This window comes from Nerophis lumbriciformis, linkage group LG01, assembly GCF_033978685.3.
Source record: "Nerophis lumbriciformis linkage group LG01, RoL_Nlum_v2.1, whole genome shotgun sequence".
Lineage (NCBI taxonomy): Eukaryota > Metazoa > Chordata > Actinopteri > Syngnathiformes > Syngnathidae > Nerophis > Nerophis lumbriciformis.
The window spans coordinates 42,092,413-42,108,927 of NC_084548.2; the positions used below are offsets into that span (position 1 = coordinate 42,092,413).

The following is a 16,515-nucleotide window of genomic DNA, read 5'->3' on the forward strand; positions in this document are numbered from 1 at the left end:
GCATAAAGTCATGTGCATGTATATGTCAGCAGTGAGTCACTTGCGGCCATCCTTTGTATTGTTATTTTGGGCCTGCAGCTGGTTCTTCCTCTTACAGCTTGCCCGCATGTGTGTGACTGTGAGAACATTAGTGTGCACACACTTGTATGTGTCTGTGGTGTTTTCACAGCCGTTTCAGGATTGCCACATTTTGGGTCACTGAGGATGTTGGGCTTAACCTTGACCGACCATTGGCCACACAGTTGCTATCCTTTCTTTGCATTCCTGTCTTACTGTCTTAAATCCAAATCTTTCTCCATGACTGAGCGACTCATAATACAATATCATATTACAATATACTCATTCAGTGCAATGTTTATTATTGAAAGGTGATATTTGATTTTTTTAAATATTTTCCCACAAATATTGCTTTTTGTAAAAGGTAGAAAGAAGGAAACAGGCAGACGATCTCAGAGGGCAGACTCATCGTTGCTCTGGGGGTGAATCTGATGAATATGTATGAAGCTATAAATCACTGAGCTCGGTCGGCCCTGCTCTACTGACCCACTTAAAGGGGGCCCATTATGAAAAAACTACTTTTCTTACCTATTGGTACCTGCTTTCATGTATTTGGGATCTGCATAAATCCAAATATGTTTAACTCAAACCATAAAGGCATGGCTGAGATATTTATAAAACAATCTTGCCTTCCTTCATACTTCTTCTAAACGAGTCGTTTGGAATTTGCACAACATGTGACGTTTTTCCAACATGTGACGTCAGCAGATTTCTCCATATATGGTAGAGGTTTACCCAAAGAGCTTTGCGCGAGTTCGCCATTATAGTCCAACACTGTAGTCAGTAAGTTCCTTATTTTTTTTATCCATTTATTGTGGGGCAGGCTGGCTTATACATGCACATGCATCCTCCATTGTTGCCAATTGTAATACAAAGTAGCGTATAGTTTTAACTTATTTGTCAGTAGACTATATGGAAGCGCTAAAAACTAATACATGGCTGATGGGGAGAAGACAAAGTCGAGGCACGAAAAAACTGCCCATAAAATTGCACATCCTTAACAGACGGTCAGTAAGTGGTTTAAAGACGATCTGTAAAACATAATTTATGCACAATTTTGACCAAAGAAACCCCATCACGTGTTATGTAGACAATAAGGAAGTGTTTTAAATGTAGAAAAAAATCATAATTTGACCCCTTTAAAGATGCACAGGCAAGTGAAAATGATGACAAATTCTTAGCAATATCATAGATTAGTTTTTACCTATAATCAGAGATTCTTTGCAGTCCCCTGAATATCAGTCAGAAAAAACAGAAGACTTATGTCCTGATGTCAGTCTATTATGCACACACAGGCACTTAACATAGACCAACCTGACACTTTTCACATATCTTTTCTTGATATCCTGACTGTAGGTGGATGTATCATAATTAATAATAATACATGCACATGCATGATAAAATAATCCGCTTTTGCCATTTCTAATGCAAAGTAGCGAATAGTTCTAACCTATATCTGTGAGAAGACGCGATATGAAATCGCTAAAAACTACAATCTGGCTAATTGGGCAGACATGCAGTTGAAAGTTGCTTGGCCTGGAGAAGGGCTTATGCACATAAATAAGACCGCCCACAAAACTAGGCATTCTGAAGAGACAGTCAGAAAGCAGTTTGAAAATGGTCTGTAAAACATAAACTGTGCAAATTTTTGACCAAAGCACCACCATTACATGTCAAAGAAGTGTTTTTAAGTAAAGAAAAATCATAATATGGCCTCTTTAATTTGTCCCCTCACTTATATACATTATTGGACCACAATATTGGACCACACATTATTGCATCAGAAAAAGCAGACATAAAGAAATGCATGCATGTTTATGTTTTGAGGAAATTGTTGCAGTAGAGACAGGCAACAGCAGAGACCATTAAAACTGTTGATACATGAGATATTTTGAGCTCTAGCACCTCTTAGTGGAGCACAGGTATAACACTTATTTCTATAAGTCAACATTTTCTATAGTTACCCTAAGTTGCATAGTGTGTTGGAATGTGAGGTTGTTTTTGTCATTGTGTTCTATGTAGTGGGGTAATTGTGAGTCTTTTTCATAGCAGTAATAATGATTTGTTTTCGTGAACATTAATCTATCTTAATGCTAAATGCAGCTACAGGATCCATCCATCCGTTCATCCATCCATTTTCTACCGCTTGTCCCTCTCGGGGTCTCGGGGGTGGAGGAGCCTATCCCAGCTGCACTTGGGCGGAAGGCAGGGTACACCCTGGACAAGTCGCCACCTCATCGCAGGACCAACACAGATAGACAGACAACATTCATACTCACATTCACACACTAGGGCCAATTTAGTGTTGCCAATCTACAGGTTCCATATTTTTTTCATTCCTCAGGATGTGTTGCATGTTTCCACACAAGAAAGTTAAACATGTGTAACTGAACCAAATGGAATGAATTGGTACCATTGTGAATTAATGCCGTGAGAAAAGGCTAAAGTCAACTGTGTGGCTTTTTCAGTCACTGGTTAAATGCCGAATGGACATTGTAGTCAAATGAAAGTGCTGAATATGTTTGAGACTGCTCCACTTTTTGTTGAATTATGAGAGCGAGTGATGCATGAAATTTGTGTAAGAATTCTATTGCAAAGCACTGATAATAACTTTCTATTAGCACTACTGCCAATCTTCCTTATCATACCTCCCGTTATAAAATTGACTGTTTTTCGTTGGCATAATTTAAGCAATATTATCTGGCTAAAGCTTCTCAAAAATCATCAGTGCTGAAAGGAAAGAGCTTAGATTTGTGTGGACAGAATTGGGGCCAGAGCAAATAACCTGCCAGGACTAAAAAGCTTTGCTTGGTTGTTTTAGATTCCTCCTCCTTCTTATGAATATGCTGTCTGCGTGTCTGGGCCAGCATCCTGCCCCAATGGCACTATGGGTAGCCTTGTGCAGACCAACTCTGCATTTTGGGCCAGTGGCCTTTCTGTTTCAACATTACATAACCACACTGAACAGTACTGTATAAACAAGCACCACTAAATACCAACATTCATCCATGGAGAAGTGTTGTCTCTTGTTTTATTTTACATTACCATTTCTTTCATTTCCTCACAGTACTCTATACACACTCTAATTGCCCATACATAAATATTCATAGTGTGTAGCACATACACACAAACAAACATGTCTGATAATGTATAGAAAAATACATGATGTTATTTTATGTATTCTTAATGAGGTATATCGCGTAAAGTTCTCATTATGGGCATTTAATGAAAACGGTAGCACAGTGTGCCCTTGATTATCACAGGAGTCACCATCCAAGCCTACCATGGTTGTTGAATTTCTGCGAAGTAGTAACATTATTATTTATGATTTACATGTATATTATATGTATTTTAGGTCTTTATAAACTCTTCACACGCTGTTATTTACCTTTCACATGCAGTCATTAACACTTAATACACTCTGAACCAGTGGTTCTTGAACTTTTTTCACCATGTACCACCTCAGAAAACACTTGGCTCCCCAAGTACCACAATAATGACCAACAATAAAATACAATAGCATAGTAGGCCAAAATATTAATTAAAACAAGAAAAATGTTGTCTTTAACAAGTATATTTAATACTTTAGCTATAATTGTGAATTTCAATCAGAGTGGATGTGTCTGTACTGACATACAGACACAAGGTCAAGCCTCCTTGTTACTACAGATCAACACAACTTAGTCCTCCGTGCAGCTGCAAGCAGAGAGCTAGTTCTTGCAGTTACAAAGTAGGTTGGCGCTCAAATAGATAAAATACATTCATGAAAAATGATAAGGATACAATAATAATAATAAAATATACTTAAATACAAATTTTAAATCCATAATACACTGAGATCACAGAAAGTGAACCGTGAAGTGGTAAGGAAACACTGTAACAGTATCACAGTCATCCATCTTTTGGCCTCGATTATTGATTACTATGTGAGTCTGACTTTTGCAAAGAGGATTCTCAATTTGGTGAAAGTCTGCTGATGACAAATATCATATACTAAACTGTAAAGCCATGTGGAGTGCAAGTCTTGTTATCACATAATTGTACCTGATCTTGGCATATCAATACTGCACCGTGACAAGATATTAATGCAACAAAAATAATATCCTAAGACAAATATATCGATACCTATTAAACTCTTGTCATTCTTTGTGTGGGTGTGTGCTATTTTTTTCTAAAGTAGGACAACTGGAGCAACTGCTGATTGATTGGGTTAGTTTTTATGGTCTTGCTGGCTTTCTCTCTTTCCCGGCTAATTGGACTGGACCACTAAATAGTTTTATCTGAGACCTTGCCTGCCATAATTCTCTATGTGTAGCAACTGCCTAATTTATGTTAGAGGGCCACAGACTATTCTGCTGGAAAGTTTGGACAGCAGCGTTGGACACAGACCTTAACCTCAAATTGTGCTTGTCCTCTCTAAGAATCTCCAGTGTGTATATATATATATATATATATACATATATATATATATATATATATATATATATATGATAGGCTCCCGCAACCCCAAAAGGGACAAGCGGTAAAAAATTGTGCTTGTCCTCTCTAAGAATCTCCAGTGTGTGTGTGTATATATATATATATATATATATATATATATATATATATATATATATATATATATATATATATATATATATATATATATATATATATATATATATATATATATATATATATATATATATATATATATATGATAGGCTCCCGCAACCCCAAAAGGGACAAGCGGTAAAAAAAAAAAATATATATATATATATATAGATAGATAGATAGATAGATACATACACATATATATGTATATATATATATATATATATATATATATATATATATATATATATATATATTTTTTTTACCGCTTGTCCCTTTTGGGGTTGCGGGAGCCTATCATATATATATTATTATATATATATATATATATATACACACAAATTAATTTGTTTGTGTGTATGTAGATATATATATATATATATATATATACAAACAAATTAATTTTGTCTCCTTTCCTATAGTCAATGGACCCATTAACCCGCATCTATGTTATGTCAGACAACGGATGGACGGAGGCACACTCAGGGCACAGTGTTAATTAAAGAAAACTAGGGCCTAAGTGTGTCTGTTTCTACAAGTGTGCCAATTTTACAATGGGGCACTGGTCTTGCTATTTCATTTTTCTGTGAGTGTTAACTTGTAGAGACACACTTGTATACTATACAGTATTGTGTACAGTATATGAGACTTGCATGCTCGCCTTTCTTGTAAAAACAGAATGTAAAAGGTCAAATGTTGTATTGATTTTTTTACTGTGTGGATACGTGCATGTTGTACATTACTGAAGCTTAAAGTTCAAAGGCTAGGTTAATTAGATACATATTTAACTAGATAATAATGTCTTCTCAGTTGGCCACAGCAATCATAAGTTCACCAGGCCATACCTTGCATTAAAGAGCTGTGTGTGATTCAGTGTGACTTTTAGTGTGTAGTGTCATTGGCACAAACCCTTTAAATATGTCACTGCCATCGGGCTTAGCTGGAGTGCACAGTACATTTAAAGTGTGTAATTAAGTATGTTAATTATGATTCTTTAAAAAAAAAAAAGTGGAAAGCAATTTGTCGGAAGTTGGGTCGTAGCTTAGATAATTTCTGTAAAGAGAAATTCTTGGTGTGGTTTTTAGCCTCAGTTTTAAATACAGTACTCCTTTTGTATTGTTAGAGATTTTCCTTTTGTGTCTTATTTACTGCAAAATGTTACAAAATGATAACATTTTCATTCTGATTCATTTTGTTTCATTCTGTAGCATTCCTATTAATGGTAACTCTGTTCTCTCTGACCTTTCAATTGTGCCCCCCTAATGTGTTGCTTTTAAGATAAAATGGCCCTTGAGGCCATAAACTATTTTCCCTTTCTCACTAAGCATCACTCTTTTTTTCAGTCAAGACCTGAAAATACCCCATTCTGGGGAATTGGTCATTGTGGAGCCACAATGCTATTTACGGTATGTTATTGAGGCACAAGAGCTGTAACGAATGTAAAGAAGCCTCTTAGTCACCCTGAAAGATTAAGTATTCACTGACTGACAGGAACTACTGGGTCGCACATCACTCACCCAAGACATCTACGGAGAGGCACCGTGATGGATAAAGAATGTTTGGAATTCATCTCAGAAAGAAACCTGATAGTCACAGGCCCACTGTGGAGTTCCCCTATTTGATGAGTAAGGCCTGGCAGTTAGTAGACGTATAGTACAGTATTATATTTACGTTTGTAGTTGGGGTTTTATGCGAATCGTCATCATTCATCATTCCAACCAGGGATGTCATTTGTAATAAAATTTTTCAATACGTAACATTTGTTATGGCACATAGGCGTACAAGGTTCCAACACAGTACATATTCAATGAGAAGCAGGAAGTGTCTCCTAATATAGTCAAACGTCAATTCAAAAAATGCAGCCCACCATTTGGCTAGCAAAATTTGTGGCTCATAGTACCACGAAGAAAATAGAGCTTGTTAATAACCCTCTTCTCCCAGTCTGTTTCAGGAACACTTAAGTAGGCAGTGATGTTACTAATTGTGCGCCCTGCATCCTTGACACATTAAAATCTTAAAGGACGCTGTAAACTTAACGATACATTCACAGTAATTAGCAAAATAAAAGACACGCAACGTTTCAACCCATAGGTAGGTAGGTAGGTTTATTGTCATTGCACAAGTACAACAAAACTTTGTTTTCAGCACAAACCTGTTCAAGATTAGACAAACAAACAGTGTACAGGGTTACAGAACAGGAACGCTGATGGGTCGCCACAAGGCGCTCCGTAAAGAATGGGAAAAAGGTAAGGAAAAAAAGGGGAGGATTAGTAAAAAAATACAATCTAGACTGGGCTCCTAAGGGGGCCCAGTCTGGAGTGGGAAAAAAACTCCATAGCAAAGCACATATACATATTACAACATCCATCTCAAGACTTGCCAACAGAGGGGAGGGAGTGGGGGCTACAGTGGCAGGCTGCAGCTCTTCAGGCGCTGCCCATCTGTCCATCACCCCTAAGCGATTTGCGTCAAGGGCGTTGGCGGTGGGGTATGTGTGTGTGGTGTATATTTTTGTGGATGCATGTGTGTGTGTAAGCCTGCCGCGTGTCTCTGTTCTGCGACCTTGATGTCGCGCAGTCGCAAGTCCAAAGTCAACAACAACAGGTGTGTGTACATGAGAGACAAGAAGGGAGTTTGTTGTGTCTTCGCCGCACTGTCCTTTCGGAGAGTCTCGAAGCCAGGGAAACAATCCAAGTTAGAATGTTTTGTATGCGAGTGAAAATCAAATTTGCTTTTCACTCTAAATTGTCTATGATTGATCCTCAAAATTCATCCTGCGGGGCACAGTCCGATGTTATCCAAATCACAAGCGTGTCCACAGTTCTTCCCGCATCCTCCAATCATTTGTGGCAGCTTCGGGGTACTTTGAAGACTGCCAGTAACTTCCAATTTGTCGACAAACCAGAGCAACGCTTACTCCAATCAGCAAATGTCCTGTTGTCATAATTCCGAATAGGTGGATATCTTCCCGTCCTCGACTGAAAGGGTCGCCAGGCACGCGGCAGTCCTTCTTCTCCCAAAAGTCCGTCGTGTGTCCAGCAACAACCGCTCCGTCACGACAAGCAGGTTCCCCCAAACCCAAGATCTTGTCAATTTTGTTGAGGACAGTTAAATAGTTTCAATGTTTGGATTTGGAAAGCAGTACAAAAAGAGGCAACAAGAAAGTTAAGACAAGACAAAGAAGCAAGCAGGAGAGATAAGGGAGAGAAAAGGGGAGCGTCCGCCCTCGATGAGTGCCAGTGAGAAAGAGACCCATGCTAGTTTAGTCGAGCCAGTCACCATAGATTTTATTTAAACAATTAAAAGTTATAAACATATAAACCCACTTTTCCAATGCTCAATATTGTGCTCATTTGTGTGCATGGTGTTTTGACATTGAGGGTATGTGAATTAAAAAAAACATACTTGGGTGGTGGCAATGAAAAATACATTGTGTTGTTATACTCAGAAAGCGTCATATATGCCACTTCCAACGAGATCGCGTTTGTCTCGAGTAAGAAGGGAAAGGGAAATGCAAAAATGTTACTGAAGAAAAATATAATACCAATTGCTGGTCAGCAGACTTGCAGCTGTATTTTCTGCTTCAACTAATACTTATCAGCTCAACAATAGTACCTGAACATCGCCTGTACGCACTTCTGTCTCCTCCTCTACTGAGCCTCTACCGTCTACATATTTCTCCCAAGAAAGCGAACGTTTCTTAAGCATTAGATCATCACCACATACAAATGGCTGCACTTTTCAGACAATTTCATGTACTGCAACTATTCACTACAAAACAGGCACATCCATTGAGGTTGAGAATGTTTGCTCAGCACTTTTATTAGTAATTTATTTTGGCACTGCAAACACCATTTTGTTTCCATTTAAATTGTAGTAATGTATTTTGGTGGTATTAATGTTGCTACAAAATTTCATTTAATTTGCATTGTAAATGTCATTCCACTGTGGAAGTTGTTTTGCAATAAACTTTTCAGATCTTGAGTTTTATTTGTATAATTTCAAATACATTTTGAACACAGTGATCTGGAAGTGTTAAAAGGGAACCTGCTTTCTTGGGGGAATGTTGCCTACCATTCCAATGCTTGTGTAAGATAAGCAAGATAGGTTTTTCTTTTTTTATGCATTCTAACTAGTAAATAAATGCGAGCAAAAGTCCGCTTACAATGGAGTGAATGCAAGTCTCTCTATTCTGCCTATAAAGCCCTTTAAAAAAATCCAAACAATTCCATCAAGGTTTTATGTAGACATTGTAAGTATATATGTAATGTAGTAACAGACATATTCATAATAGCATGTAATATTTACATATTTTGCTCATTTTAAGCATACACTGGCGCATTAATTCCATAGACTCATCACAACGTTGACTTTTTCTTTCAACTACGTCACTGATTACTAGTATCTACGGACACAATGTGAGCCAACAAACCTTTAAAAAAAACATACCCATCTGTACAACATCAGTTGTCATTAGGATGCCGACTGATAGGATGTTGATATATTCTTGTTTAGATAAAGAATAGTCCTCACAAAAGGTTTAAAAAAAAGTTGTGTGCAAACCATTGTCTTTCACTGTCTTTGTTGCCATCTCCATGTCAAAATTGGTTGTCAAATTTTACCAACTTCTCAGTTTATGTCCACGTCGTTTTGCTATCAAGGTGAGAGCATTATTTATAGTCTAGAAATAACTGTCACAAGCTCAGAGGCATGACTGTAGCTCACCAGCTGACGATGTCAATACAGCAGCATAAGGAAGTTACCTCTCTCTGTTTAATTCGGCGCTAAATGTAGGTCCTTAACGTTAGCGCTTATAATAACAATATTGCTAAAACTTGGTTAATATTCAGGTCACGAAATGCAAATGGAGTATTATTGGCAGTTTTTATTTGGTTTTATGTTTGGAATAAACACAATGACGCCATAGTTCACATTGACTCCATTGTAAGCAGACTTTTATTTTCTTTTAATTTAGGGCTGTCAATGTTAACGCATGTGATTACTTAAAAAAATTATCGCATTATTATAAATGAATAAATATTATTCACGGATTGCACAGGCGGTGAACACGTCACATGCCAGTGTGATGATGGTTAAAGCAATGTGTTTTGCGCCTTTCAAAACAAACTGATGGAATTTTAGATAAAACTGAGGTAATTAGTTAGTATTGCAACAACAAACTTTCTAATCATCGGTGCACATCAAATTTAAAATAGCATTTTAAAGCTGGGGTACCTAAGTTGTATTCTTTATCTAAGAAAAAAATCATATTAGCATAATACAGTATATCGTAACAGTAATCATTTCTGAAAGAATTGTACGTCTGTGTGCTGTCTGTGCCATATAATGAAGTATTTTAGTAAAAAAAAAAACTGAAGACAAACTCATTTGTCTTCATGGCGGTCAACCCCTCCAGATCCAATCACAGGATTTGGAGAAAAAGGGTTGAGCAGAGCCCAGGAAGGAGCCTCCTCATCGGCTGACTCGATATATATTGAAACACGTGCACAGTGCAAACTTGTTTTCAGTAAAGCACGGCTGCCGAACACCAACCTGGAAAGATCGCAATACATGCGCTTGCTGTTACAGCATATACTGCTAAAAAAGCCAAAAAGAGGAAATCAAAGGAAGAAAATAAAGACGCTGTACGTCTAAGATTAATATTGGTCCAAGATGGAGGGCATTGCGGGTCAGTCTTGGACTAACTTTGGATGCGCAAGTGTCTGTTTTCCTATTAGAAAGGTAATCTAAGGTTCCATTTTGCTATATTTTATGTGTATCCTTTTTGCATGGCGAAACATGTTACTGCAAGTCACAAGATTGCTTCTCCGTGTATTGTAAGCAGAGACATAGTTTGTGGTTTTTGCATTTAGATTTTTGATAAATCTGTGTATAATATTAGCAACACAAATGAGTATTTCAATATTAGAGTAAAAAAAAAAACACGTACCTGTGACAACATTTATTTTCTGCAACAAAATACGAACTTGGGGATCCTTCGACGCAACTTTCGACTGTCAACAACCTATGCATGTGTACGTACAGTTCTCGTGCATGATTTTGTGCACTTGCAGAGAGGAGCAGACTGGGAGGGACTATCGCCGAGGTGCGCAGAGTGGGGGGCGGGATTTACAGTTTGAATTCTGCCTGGTGACACAACATTCAAGTACCCCAGCTTTAAAGTGAAACATGAACGTGAGGGTGGCGCCGCTAGCATGAATGCTACATCGACAGCAAACAAAGTACAACAAACTATGCTGGCTGAATTTATCTGCATTTACCAAAGATTAATTAAACAATGCCTTTTCTAAATGGACAGCCACCGCATGTAGGACACTTAACATCTGTGAAGACCAAGTACTGCAACATGTCGTTCATGTCGCCAACTAACGTCATACAAACTAGAGGTAGTTTGTACAAAAAAGAGATCAGCGCTGTCATTTGAACAAGTAAATAAGGCAGTTTGTGTAACCGAAGGTTTGTAATTAGATGAAGCCCAACAGAAAAGACAGACATTTACGAGGGAATCGAGAGGCACATACTTAATTGACAACCAACACACTGGTTTCTCGTCAAGGCACCTTCTCTTTCACACACACACATACACACACACACACACACACACACACACACACACACACACACACACACACACACACACACACACACACACACACACACACTTCCGGCTTCACAATAACTGCGCGACATGTCACATTCGGTCCAACTGCAGCAACAAAATGAAAAATGCCTTACAGAAGAGTAAATTCAGATGTAAACAGTGCACAATGTAAAGTTGTTTATAGGTGTCTTTATTACATTATCTAAATGTATCTAGTTAGCTATATTATTTCAGAGACTTTCAAAATGTGCACTTAATTCTTACTATACTTAATGTCACCAAGTTTTGAGCAAATCAATGGACTTGCAGTTCAGTAAAATATATTAAAAAAAACGTGCCTGTATGACATTATGACTACCAAATTGCATTTTTATCCAAATATTGGGGTATTTTCCTAAGCACATTTTATTTTTGCAAGTAAATAATAACCTATCAGAATCAGAATCAGAATCAGCTTTATTGTCATTACGCAAGGTAACGAGATTGAGGCCATTCCATACAGTGCGATGTGTGCATGCTAGAAAAAAACAATGTGCAAATATATAAAAATTTAAAAAATGTAGAAGTGCAATGAATATGGTGTGAAATGAATATATACATGAAAAAACAAAACAAAAACAGGGTGGTTGGTGGAATGGGTTATTGCACCGAAGAGAAGGCAGTTATGAGGGACAATGGGGCAGTCCGTTCAGGATGGTTATGGCCCTGGGGAAGAAGCTGTTCTTTAGCCTGTTTGTTTTGGTTTTAATGCACCTGTAGCGCTTCCCAGAGGGCAGCAGGTGGAACAGGTCAGAGCCAGGGTGGGTGCTGTCTTTGATGATGGCACTGGCTCTGTTGAGGCAGCGGGAGGTGTAGATGTCCGTCAGAGAGGGGAGAGGGCGGCCGATGATCTTCTGAGCCGTCTTGACCACTCTTTGCAGCCTCTCCCTGTCTGCTGCAGTGCAGCTGCCGTACCATACCGTAATACAGTAGGTCAGCAGGCTCTCGATGGACGAGCGGTAGAAGGTCAGCAGCAGGTCAGGCTTCAGGTTGTACTTCCCGAGGACTCTAAGGAAGTGTAGCCGCTGCTGAGCCTTCTTGATGATTGATGTGGTGTTGACTGTCCAGGAGAAGTCATTAGAGATGTGGACTCCAAGGTACCTGAAGGTGTGGACCCTCTCTACACGCTCGCCGTTGATGTAGAGGGGGGCAGGGTCGGTGCTGCTCCTCCTGAAGTCGACGATGATCTCTCTGGTCTTGCTGGTGTTGAGAGCGAGGTTGTTCTCCGAAGACCAGGCCGTCAGCTTCAGGACCTCCTCTCTGTAGGCAGCCTCGTCACCCCTGGAGATGAGCCCGACCACTGTGGTATCGTCGGCAAACTTGACGGTAAGGTTGTCACTGTGGGCCGGACTGCAGTCATGGGTGTAAAGGCAGTAGAGGAGGGGGCTCAGCACACAGCCCTGTGGGGAGCCGATGCTCAGCGTGCGGGAGGATGAGAGGTGCGGGCCAAGTCTCACATTCTGGGGTCGGTCCGTTAGGAAGTCCCTTATCCAGGCGTTTGTGAGAGGGGGGAGGCCAAGAGTGTCCAGTTTATTGCAGAGTCTGTCCGGGATTATTGTATTGAAGGCAGAGCTATAGTCCACAGAGAGCATCCGGACGTAGCTCTGCTGCTGCTCCAGGTGGTTCAGAGCAGAGTGGAGAGCAACAGCGATGGCGTCCTCTGTGGACCTGTTCGCCCGGTATGCGAACTGGTGGGGGTCGAAGTCTGGAGGGATATGGTCCTTGATGTGCTGGAGAACAAGTCGCTCGAAGCACTTCATGATTATCGGAGTGAGGGCCACTGGTCGGTAATCATTCAGGCTGGTGATGGGAGACTTCTTCGGCACCGGGATTATTGTAGATGACTTCAGGCAGGATGGGATGACTGCCTGAGCCAGGGAGAGGTTGAAGATCCTGGTGAGGGGGGGAGCGAGCTGGTGGGCGCACGTCCTGAGCACCTTTCCAGGTACTCCGTCTGGTCCGGTATGAAGTCAAGACAGTGAATAATCTGATTTAAAAATGTATCACTTGACAGCCCTAGTTTATTTAGGATTAAGAATGCCATCCATCCATCCATTTTCTACCGCTTATTCCCTTCGGGGTCGCGGGGGGCGCTGGAGCCTATCTCAGCTACAATCGGGCGGTAGGCGAGGTACACCCTGGACAAGTCGCCACATCATCACAGGGCCAACACAGATAGACAGACAACATTCACACTCACAGTCACACACTAGGGCCAATTTTTTAGTGTTCCCAATCAATCTATCTCCAGGTGCATGTCTTTGGAGGTGGGAGGAAACCGGAGTACCCGGAGGGAAACCACGCAGTCACGGGGAGAACATGCAAACTCCACACAGAAAGATCCCGAGGCCGGGATTGAAGTCACGACTACTCAGGACCTTCGTATTGTGAGGCAGACACACTAACCCCTCTTCCGCCGTGCTGCCCTGGATTAAGAATGCATTAACAAAAAAGACGTGTTCTTGTCCTTCATAAGGATTGTGAATTAAAGGCAAAGTTCAGACCCCAAAAATCGCTATTCCCACTTTAATGTTCCCACTTTCCTTTCTTAATAATAATTCAGACTTTTGAAACTCTTAATGATGCATTTGTCTGTATTTTTGCATTTTCCTTACCTTACTGTATTTATTCGGAGAAATACATTCCAGCAGTTTTCACTTTTTTACGTGTAATGTAAAAATTAAATGTTCTCTTGTGGGTCTACCATTCACACACCATTCCACACACCACACACTTGCTCTACCTTCAACCCAAGTTGTGTTAGTTCTTATATAAGCAGCCTTTTCCCTAATTCCGTCCCTCTTTTGTGTTTCCCTTACTCCTCCTGCTCGCTCATTAAAGCCTGTATTCATGCCCTACTCTCCCCCTCCCTCTTAACTCTGACACAGGCATTTAGTAGCTCTTGTGCTCCATGTGTGTACATCTTAGCCAGTGACGTCATCACCAACTTTTTGCATTAGGACCAATACGCCTCATGTGGTTTCTCTTATGGGTATTAGAATACAAATATACAAATGTTTAATGCAATAGTTGTGAATAATGATTTTGATAGTCGCTTTTGGGTCAAGTAGAAAAAAAGGTATCAAACTTTTCTCTACTGTGTTTCACTTTATAATAATTAACCAAAATATTTCTTAGGATGGTGTAATGACATCAACAATGTTTTGAATGCCTCCTTTGTAATTATCATGGGTCTCTATAATCCCTGTAATCTGCATTAACTTTTCATATTTACATAGTTCCCATCCAGTTTACGAACATTCATTATATAGCATATTTTGCACAATATATGTGCATGAAAACGCTGTTTTCATAATTGAGCGATTTGAATGGTCAGGAGAAACCCTGGGGTTGGCTGTGGTTGTTAAAGGTCTCAGTCGTAATTCATTAGCACAAGATCACTCAGGAAACTGATGGGGTGTGACAATCTAACTGTGTGATAATTGAAACTGAGGGTAGCAGAAGAGTTTTCATTCTTTCTTCCATCCTAATGAAGCCCCTGTTTTAGAGCTGAGTTGGACTGGAACATCCAACAGAATAAAAGCCCCCCACCCCCCGTTGCATGAGGCTTTCTCACAACCCCTCTGCTTCATCGCTCACTCTGTCACCCTCTCAGCGACAGCTCCCGGTGGGATCTTTTTCTTTCCCAAAGTGTGCTGTTGCACTCCCCTCACATCCGTACTTCGAGTTCCTTCTTCTACCTCTTCTCCCTCTTTCTGAAGAACTGATGTCAGAAAACTCTTAAAACTTGGATATTCTTCCTTATTTCAACTCTGGGAGACTTCATGCTGTTAACCATCAAGACTCTTTCTCCACACAACTGCAGCAGATGGATCCTTTACCTTTTTACTCTTTGTTTTGCCGGTGATGCAAGCTGTCTGTGGGAATCGTGCTTGTTGAAGGGTTCAGATGTTTCTTCCATACTGCAGTAGGTTTAGTGTACAGCAGAGTACAGCGTGGACACGTGTGGAGTGTTTCCAACTCTATAGACTAGGCCATCGGTACTCTCTTTAGTTTCTGGATATACAGTCAGTTGAAACACCCAAGTGCCAATACTTTGTAGTCAAGAGGAGTCTTTGCCCAGTAGACTTGGAGTCAAGTGGACTATGAAGTGGATTTTTCTGCAGTGAGTGATGAGTGGTCACACTGAGCTGCAATCTTTCCCTACCCCGACTGTAGTCGGCCCATTAAGAACACTCTAAAAGAGAGACTGACCAAACAGAATTACAATCCCAGGTGTGCACATGTGTCTTCCCAGTTCCCACCATGGAGGTTATCCTCAGCCTGGTAACTGCTGACACCTCTCCACCTCCTTCTCCAACCACCGTGAGTGTCCACGCAAATTTATTGTGCTATGCCTCATCTGTCACCTCTACAATGTTGTACAAAAATGTAAACATGATGTATTGTAAACTTTATGTTGTTAGGTAAATAATGTGTGTGCGGGTTGTAGTTAAATGCCTCCCGTATCCAGCATCAACTGGGGTTATGCAAGTTGCCATATCTAATGAATAGGGTGTATTGTTTCCTCTTCAGATCCTCTTAAAGGGAAAAAAGCGGATTTGGATTTTATAAATATCCCTTTTGTGACCGTTGCAGCATTTCCTGATTTGGTATGTTGTGTGGGAACTCCATCTGAAACTGGGGCAGCAGACAATAACAGTTTACGATTAAAGCCACCGTGCTTTGTTAAATTATTTTTAGCATTACAAAAGTGACAACGTACCATAAATTACATCAATATATAATGTATTTAATCACTCAGTGTTGATATACTCCAGAAAACTAAACATCATAATATATGAAGGGGAGTTTATAAGTACACATTTTGTAGATATGTATAATATGTACCTGCATATTATTTTCTATTTACTGTCACGATAGTCAAATCAGTTCGTTGAATCAGATAAGTTTGTCTTTTAGTACTGCAATGATCTCAATATGACAACCATGTGCACAGACAGTGGGGTCAAAGTTTAAAGCCGACTAATCAGGAGAGTGAAGTTCATTTCAGCAGGGATGTCTGTCCAGCTGAGGGCAAGTGATGAAGTCATACAGTCGATATAGATACAACTCGTATAAATGGAAATAATATTTCTGCAAAAGGCAGAATTGCTTTTTGGAGAAGGATGTATCCACATTTAGTTTTGGTTGACACCGGCAGAGCCCTATTCCATTGTCTACCATTGAAGCAAGGTCCAGTC

The 16,515-nt window shown here is 39.9% G+C and overlaps 1 protein-coding gene across 4 annotated transcripts in view; it reads left to right on the top strand.

Moving 5' to 3' along the window:
- Positions 1 to 16,515, top strand: part of tmcc1a (transmembrane and coiled-coil domain family 1a) — a 152,938-nt gene that overhangs the window by 103,250 nt on the left and 33,173 nt on the right. Inside the window, exon 1 of one of the 4 annotated variants that reach the window (XM_061982092.2) lies at positions 15,043 to 15,637. The exons of the other annotated variants lie outside the window; for them this stretch is intronic. Within the exon in view, the coding sequence (XP_061838076.1) occupies positions 15,578 to 15,637 (60 nt within the window). The 5' untranslated portion in view covers positions 15,043 to 15,577. Of the gene's footprint in view, positions 1 to 15,042; positions 15,638 to 16,515 lie in introns of those variants that run through there. 4 annotated transcript variants of the gene reach the window in all.